Here is an 8,397-nt window from a genome sequence, read left to right as displayed (position 1 = left end):
CTAGTGATTAGTGCTAATTTAACCAGCTACGTAGGTTCAGGTCTTTATGTAACTGCACCCTGCAGCCCAGAGGCTTACACTGCATTGAGGCTGAGTTGCTATCCAAAAAAAAAAGAGAATCTTCCCCATACTTTGGAGAATGGAAACGCTCTGTTCAATGCACGTAGCTTTGGTGGTTTGATTTCTGGTTGGTTTGAATGTCACCACTGCTTTTCCTCATGGCACTTGGCCACGTCAGCATTACATAATAATGGAGCACTTCTGCAAGCTGAAGAGGTCTTTGAACCGAGCTCAGCTTGGTGCTGTGCGATGTGAGCTGGCTGGGTGGCTGAGCTGTGCGTTTAGGCTGTGTGTGCTGTGCTGGAATTGGGCTTTTCCTCGTTTTCCTGACTCTCTCCCATGGAAAAAAGCAATAAAGGTGCTTTGTTGCCTGTTAGCATGACAGGAATCCTTTCCTTTGGGTAAGGCTTTTATAGGGAAGTTCATGTGCGCATCGCCCAGCCTGGTTTGTAGAAACCAAGTGTGTGGAAGTGACTGATGGTAAAATGTGGCATTTCATGTTAAAAATTGGGGGAAGGTTGCATATTTTTTTAAAAAAATAGGTGTTTGGGTAAATAACGGAGGTACTTTTTTAAATATAATGAAGATATATGCCACGGTTTACATAGACGTATTTCAGATTGAAGGTATGCGTTGTATCTTGAGATATGGCAGCCTTTTGTTTCCTCCCAGTGCTTGTACAGCAGCTCTTCCATCTCGTTCCTGTGTTTGCTTACGGGGTTTCAGCTTTATATGCTTTCTAATGGAGTCAGTTATTGAAAATGGCTGTTAATTGGGGTATCTTTGTTATAAGCAGATTGCTAAATGTCTGAACTGCAGTTTGGGCCTTTTGTAATGAGCGATCCAAGCAGCTCGGGGCTGCTTGCTTTAGAATTCCTTGTATTTGTATGAGGAAAGATGCTAAAACAGTTTTCTAAGTTAAGTTGGGCCTGTTGTGGAGCGAGTGCTGCATTAACAAATAAGTGCATGTGTGCTCATGGCCTGCAATGGGGGGTTCTCCATTCCGAACACCACAGAACATGTATATAGACCCAATTCCTCAGCTGAGAGCTGGTTTTTACCTGTAAATCTACTCGTGGAAGGGCTCAGCCCATGACATCCTCCGAGTATTTCTTGCTGCCAGTCTTCAAACTGGTCCTTTTTTGCACACGGTAAGCATTGCTCATTGTTTAATATGATAATTCAGAGAAGTGCTGTTTCTGTGGTATTGTATTACCTAAATAATCACATTTAACTTCTTTTTAAACAGGGTTTTAGTTTCTAATTGCTCTGTTCCCGTGTTTTTGGCCGGTGTGTAACAAAAAGGTTTTCTTTAAGTAGTTATTTATTGCGTTAGCTGCCTGTGAATACTTCTTGTTCCGTACCCTGGAATGTGCTGTAGAAGCTGTATTAGTTCAGTTTAAAGCACTGTCTGAAAACCGGTTTGTTTTGGTTATTTCTATTAAATTAGACAAATAAATCAGTTTTGAGTTCCTTTTATTTTTTTGCACACGGAGGTGCTGTTTTTAGGTTACCAGATGAGTTCTGTGATGCCTCTGCGGCTGCAGCGCCCGCTGCTCCCATCCCAGGGGCAGCAAAGCGCCAAATGGAAATCACTTCTCTTTCTTTTCCTCTGGTTTGGAGGAGCTCTGTGCCTCCAAGCAACCCCAAGTGCAGTTTGCTCATCGGCTCTGCTGGGCACGGTGTGTGAAGGATGGAGGTGGCACAGCAGTGCGTTCTGTGCTCCTCCTGACAGCTCCGTTGGGATCACGCTCGGCAGCGCGCTCTCATTGCAGAATGAAGACGTTCTCTGCCAGGCTGAGGCTTAGTTGGCTCATCACAGCGGGGGATGCGCACAGAGAACGGTAGCAGCTGTGTTAGGAAGCAGAGATGTGCCGGGAACCATCAGCTCCTCTGCTCAAACGGGTCCTGCGTGGGAGTGGAGGGGGTGGCCGCCGGCTGAGTGGGATGTGGGCAGCTCTGCTGTGAGGTGTGGGTCAGCAGGGGGTGCTCCAGCACAGCCGTCTGGGTGCTCCTGGCACTCAATGGGTGCAGTGCTGTCTTGGGAAGAAACCCAGGCTCTGCTCTGTGCAGCTGTGGCAGTCGGTTACCTGCAAGGCACGGTTGGTGTTACCCAGAGCCCGGGGTCAGCACACACCCCTCAGCAGAGTGCAGTGACCTGCGGGCTTCAGCTCCGCTCATTGCTCTCCATCCCAGCCTTACTGGAGCACTACACTCTGCCTGGCAGTGGGCTCGTGTGGGCAGTGCTCCGCTTTGTTCCTCTGTTGGAAGGAGGTTTTTCTCCCTGCCTCGGTGTGCAGAGCTGCAGTGTGACTTGGTTGGTTCTGCAGCCCCTGAGCTCCTGTCACAGCAGTGCTGGAGCACTGCCGGCTGCTGCTGGGGGACTGCAGACGTGTCCAACCAAGTTACATCTTCTGCCCAATTATAATCGATCTGGTGCTCCTCCAGGCACACCCAGAGCAGCATCCTTTTAATGTCTAAAAGTGTCAGGCCGCTCGATTACTGCAGGCTGCCGAAAACTTACTTCTGTCAGGGCTAATTCAGTACATGAATGGTGGGTTCCATCCCACCCTCCTCCCCAGGAGCCCTGGAACTGAACAACCGCTCCCAAAAAAGCTGATGGGAATGCACAGCCGGGGGAGATGTGGTGCTCAGAAGCAGGAGGGCAGCATTACCTTTGCTTTGTGCGTTGCTTTGTGCCAGGAAGGGCCCTTCAGGAGCTTCATTGCTCAGCAGCACGAGAGCAGCAGCCTGGGGACCTTTGCTCTGGGGAATGGTTTGACTGGAAAGGAACAGAGAAGCAAAACGTGCTTTCTTTTTTGCAAAGAAGTTTAACTCATTGCTCTTTGGGACAGCAGCTCAGCCTGACTGCCCCTCTGCCATGAGAGGTTCTGCTCTTTTTTCCTTCACTGTTTGCAGCAGAAGGGCTGAGTTCTGGATGCTCCCCAGGCTCCAGAAGCAGGGCAGAGCGCTGCTGGTCGGCACTCCTCTACAGATTTAATACTTCAAGGAGAGCTTGCTTCATTTTCTTTCCCCACGCTCAGTCCGAGTCCCAATTCTTGTGCTTGGCATTGGATTTCTGCTCATCCTTAAAGCTCTGTTTCTGTTGTGACAAACAGCGCGTTCCTCCTCTCCATGCACACGTTGGGTGAAGCTGTTTGCTCATTTTGCTGCTTTGTCCGCCACCGCAGATCTGCACTTCAAAGCAGCACATGAAGGTGCACAGCAGCACGCGGTGCATTCACACACAGACAGCACATCAGTGCTGCCAAAGGACCCGAATCAGAGTCATTCTTACTGGCAAGAAGATCAGAATCTTCTTCTAGCTGTTTCCAATCACTGTATTAGCTGGGAGAGTAAACAACGCCATCCTAATGGTGGTGGTGTAAATGAATGCTGCTGCTCCCTCTCTGGATTTCACTATCTTAAACATGAACAAAGCTCCACTCTCCCAGAGATGTGACCAGATACGTTGAAGCCAAAATAAATTGTATGGATAATTTGCAGTTTTCAGGCTCCAAGCACAAATGGCCCAGGATTAGATGTCCATTGATTGTGCTCTCATTCATAGAATTGCGGCGTGATTCAAAACCTCCCCAGTGCTGGAGGTGATGCTTTATTTGGTGCTTCTGCTTCACCGCTGAGATGGAGATTTGGGAGAAGCGAAGTTTGTATCTCAGTAACAATCCATGTCTGTATGAGCACAGAAATGCTGGAGAGAGCTCTTGCTTATGGGCAGCAGCAGTTCACACCACCGGGTGGTGGTGGCTGTGTTCCATCCTCTGGTGCTGGATGGTAAAAGGGGCCTGTGACATGAATTCACTGCTGTGAGGTGCAGGCAAAGTCTGTGTTGGTGTCCTGAAGGAGTTGTGGAGGGTCTGGGTCTGCTGTCACCATCACCGAGCTCGGAATCCTGATCTGTAAGTGAAGGTGAATGGTTGAACCAAGCTAACGTTGGATTCAAAAGAAGAACATTCTTGGCATTACCTCTGATCAAAATCAACATGGTTTTTTTTCCAAGTAATTGAATTGTGTTATTGATCTTCGTGTTACAAGCTCTCCATTGGACGTTAACCTTTTTCTCAGCACTCTGTGTTTGCTTTGCTGTCCTTACGCTGCACCACAGCTGCGGGCTGCGCGTCTGCTCAGTGCATGCCATAGAATTGCTCAGGTTGGAAAAGACCTTCGAGGTCATCAGATCCAACTGCAACCTGACCATATTACCCTCACTCTAACAGCTCTCTGCTAAATCATGTCCCTGAGCACCACATCCAAATGGTTTTTAAAGGTGGGCTCTGACACTGACTGCCACGTTCCTCTGCCTGGTCACTGATAGCAGCACGGATGTGCTGCAGTTCCTTCTGCAGAAGGAAGAGGGCTGAGCGGGGTGGGGTTGACTCCAACACAGCTTTGGGGCATCATTTGAGTGTTGAGTTTCCTAGAAACACTAACTGGGGAATTTTAGGGCGTTTGTCATGTAAATACTATGGCAAGCTGTACCAGAGTTGAGCTCCTGGTCAGTTACTGGTTCTGTTTCCAGCCTTGCCGGTGTTTGCTGTTTGCAGTTGTCTCAAACTGCTGCAAAGAGTTCTGCAGCGCTGACCGGGAGGTGGTGGTGTCTAATTAAAAAACGTCTCTTTGTGACCATTTGCAGGATATTGCTGTCTTAATAAAAGCTTTCCAACACGTTGCCACGGCAACAGAACTCTTTGGAAGGATAGGTGCTTGGTAGGTGAAGTGCTTTTGCCAGGCAGGGGCTGCTGTGCCGGGTACATATTCATGCACTGCCCACGAGACAACTAACATACACACACCTATCTCAGGCAGTGATTGATGGGGTTTCCAGTCTTCTATTCCATGGTCTCTTCTATTGTCTTGTATCCTTTTAGCACTGTGACAGCCCAACCAACAGCCTGTTCCTTCATCCCATGGTCTTCCTCACCCGCCCTCTACATGAATTCTCTTCACTGATGCATGCTCAGTAGGAGAGTGCCCATTATATGTAATTAATAGGTACCAAAATCAGAACCTTTGCTCACTCAGCACTCGGCCGTTATTTCTGAACATCTGCTCATCCTTGGGTAGAGAGAAGTTTGGCAACCTGTCTTTTAATGGTATGCACCGGGGTGCTGGAAGATGAAGAGGACAGAGGGAGCACCTCAACGTCTGCCTGTTGCATCCCAACCTCCTCCTGGACTGAGACAACTCAGCCTCGTGTGGAGGCCCTGGCTTCTTTTGCTGTTTGATGAGCCTCCTCCTTGTTGTTTCATTACTGTGTTTCTTTTGCTGAAGGTCTCTTGTTCAAACAGAACTGCCTTACAACACGCTTTCTAGTCTATAAAGCTACATCCGTAACTATTTGCAGCACCTAAAACCTATTACAGTTTTGCAAGCAAGAACCGATCACGTAATACAACAATTCAACAGCTGTATTTCTAAAAATGTGCTGCTAAAACATATGGTGTGTTTACACCTTCAGATCACCAGGCTGGAATTTCAGGCCTGAGCTTCTGGGAGCCTCATATGAGTCGTTGGGATGATGCTCCTGGGTGTACAGGTGCCCGTGTATCTCTGGGACTCGTGTGATGCGAGAGCTCACGGTTCTTCAGCAGTGATTACCAGGCAAAACAAACACAGTGCCATTAATCCCGACGTGCTGTTGTGATGTGGGGCTGAGGGACCCGCGCAGCTGCAGCGTTTGCTCTCCTGTTTGCTGATTATCTGCATGCTGCTCCTCTGCTCCGGGGCTGCAAGGAGTCATTCTGCTGAACAGAGCTGTAAGTGACTGTTATAGGACTGCTTCTTTTCCCATGCATGTCAAATACATTCTCAAATTCAAAAGTGTGCTTCTGTTGCATGGCACGGCGTGCCTAATGAACTGCAACAGCAATCAAAAATGCTGCACGTTTTTGTTTTTTTGTTTTAAATCTGATCACAAAATCCAATGATGTTCTCAATCTCTATGGCCACCTCCAGCCGGCTGCAATGGCACCGATGCAAACAAACAAACCCGGCTGCTCGTTCCACGCTGCCTTTAACAGCTGTAGCAGTTTGTGCGGTGTTTCTCTGCTGCCCTCAGTCAGATTTCAGCATTCACTTTCTTTGTAAGATTTGCTTTGGGAGTGGGGTTTGAAACTCTGTGCCCGGAGAAGCAGGAGAAAGAGCAACAGAAGGGTTAAAAGGAATTATCTGGGCTGCAGCTTTAAAAGCATAGTATGGAGGGCACGAAACTGAATTTAGTAGGAGGTTCTTTGTCTGGAACACTCTTTGGCAGTAAACAGATCTCTGATCTCAGAGGCAATCTGAGCGCCAGGAGCAGAGTGGGGCTGCAGACAGCACAGGGCTCTGCAGCCCGACCCGCAGCTCCGGGCGCTGGGGGTACGCGGGACCCCACGGTGCAGCCATGCCAAAGGGTGGGACTGCTGCTGTTGGGAAGAAGCACAGCCTGTGCTCTTAGCTGGACTTCCTGAGACAGAAGGGGGGCAGCGGAGGATGCGGTCTGGGAGATGAGTGGCACCGAGGATGACAGCCGCTGTCAGAAGGCAGTTCGCATCATCACCGAGCTGTGCCGGAAGAAAAGCCTTCCTGCCCTGCATCTGAACACGTGCAGGGAATTCCTTCTGCCTTCAGACCAGAGCCTGAGCATCTCCGAGCCAGGTACAGTACTGTGGTCCTGTGAGCTCGGGACTGCAAAACATCCAAAGCAGGGAAACGCCTGCACAGGGGGGGACGTTTGGGAGCTCAGTGTTGGAATTAGGGGAGAACTGTCTTAGCACAGATCTGCTGTTATTTTCCTTTATGCGTTCCACAGCTGGTGCAGGTGCTGATTGATCTGTCGGTGTGAGTCAGTGTAACCCAATGGGAGAGCTGCACCGAGGTGGTTGGTGATGTTAAGTTTGATGTTAAGTTTCTCTGAAAGTTCCTCGTTTGGTTAAAAACCTCAACTCCCATCCTATATGAAGAGAGTAGCAATAAAAGGCCTATTTAGGAGACAGAGATGCTTATTGTTAGCTCAGCTCGAGAAAAGGAAAGGTTTGCATGGGTTCACCAGGCAGGGTGCTGCATGGGCCAGGAGCAGTTGGTGTATGGCTGTAAAGGCAAAGGGGCACCTCTGCATGGGAATGTGGTGAATTCCCTGTGTGCTTCTGCTCACAGCTTCCAGAGAGCAGCCCTTTGCCTGCTGCTTCCAAAGACATTTGCAGAGGGAACAAACACCACAGCTTCACACGGAGGAGCAAAACCCAAGCAGACGCAATAATGCTTGTTAGCATTATGGATAGCACGCCCTGTGCTGAACCACGGGTGTGGAGTGCTTTCTTTTTAAAGCAGCTGACACTTGTTTTGGGGTTTCAGTGCGTGATGGTTTATCAGCCCAGCCCGACTTCACAGCCTGACTGCAAGTGCTCGGAAAGCTTTTGTGTCCCCACCTGGAGGTCTGTGCAGAGCTGAGCAGTGCAGTCACCCCTCAGCCCCTGCCCAGGGCTCACTGTGCCACCTCCCAGCTGTTCCTGCTGCTGGGATGAGGCTGCAGCAGCACACCTCAGCTCGCCCTGCGGCTCTCCCTGTTTGCTGGGCAGTGTGCCTGACCTAATGCCTCCATTCCATGTGTGACCTGTCATCTTCTGGTGGGCTCTTACCTCTGCTGGCACCATCTTTAGGTGCAGCATCCAGTGATGCTCTTTTCTCTATTTCAAATAACTTTTGACCTCGTTTTCTATAGATTTTTTTTTACTTTGGTACCAAACTTAATGTTTTCCTGAGCGTGCAGCAAGAATGCCACTTCTGTTATTGCTACACCCATGGAGATGGCAGATAGGGCCCTGCAGGTGTTTATGCAGCCCATCAAGGACCTCAGTGGCACATTTTCAGGCCACACCAACGTCCTCCTTTAACAGCTGCAAATGCTTCAGCCTCTGTCCCAGTGCCCCGTGCTGGGCTGACTGCTCTGGATGTTCTAACAGCAGGTTTTGCTGCCTCTTCTCAAAGTGCCCGGGCCCGTTTTAAGCTCAGGCAGCAATGAGGATGCTGTTCGGGACCTACAGGTACCATATTTTGCAAAGCTATAAAACTGCACCAGCAGGGGAAGCACGTCTGTTTGCAGGATGTGTTCACTGATGCATTGAGTGTGTTGCTGAGATAACCTTTCCCGTTACAGCCTGGACGTGTATCTCATTACCTGCTTTTGTGCTTTGTCCATTTTCCACCTGTAGGAGAAATGCTAAGTCAGGTCTGAAACAGTGATTGAGCACCTGGTGGGAAGGCAGGGCCAGCCCAGGGAGCTCATGTGTATGCAATGCAATGCACCTGAGTGACCAGAGCCTGGCTCCACCCCTTCCC

General features: G+C 49.5%; 1 protein-coding gene across 1 annotated transcript in view; it reads left to right on the top strand.

The window, feature by feature from the left end:
* Positions 1-6,353: 6,353 nt before the first annotated feature.
* Positions 6,354-8,397, top strand: part of SYT6 (synaptotagmin 6) — a 28,653-nt gene continuing 26,609 nt past the window's right edge. Inside the window, exon 1 of the mRNA XM_425830.8 lies at positions 6,354-6,717. Within this exon, the coding sequence (XP_425830.4) occupies positions 6,567-6,717 (151 nt within the window). The 5' untranslated portion in view covers positions 6,354-6,566. The remainder of the gene's footprint in view (positions 6,718-8,397) is intronic.

This window comes from Gallus gallus, chromosome 26 (genome assembly GCF_016699485.2).
Source record: "Gallus gallus isolate bGalGal1 chromosome 26, bGalGal1.mat.broiler.GRCg7b, whole genome shotgun sequence".
NCBI classification, from domain to species: Eukaryota; Metazoa; Chordata; class Aves; order Galliformes; family Phasianidae; genus Gallus; species Gallus gallus.
Note: the sequence above shows the minus strand (reverse complement) of the source record. Positions and strands in the feature narration are given on the sequence as shown.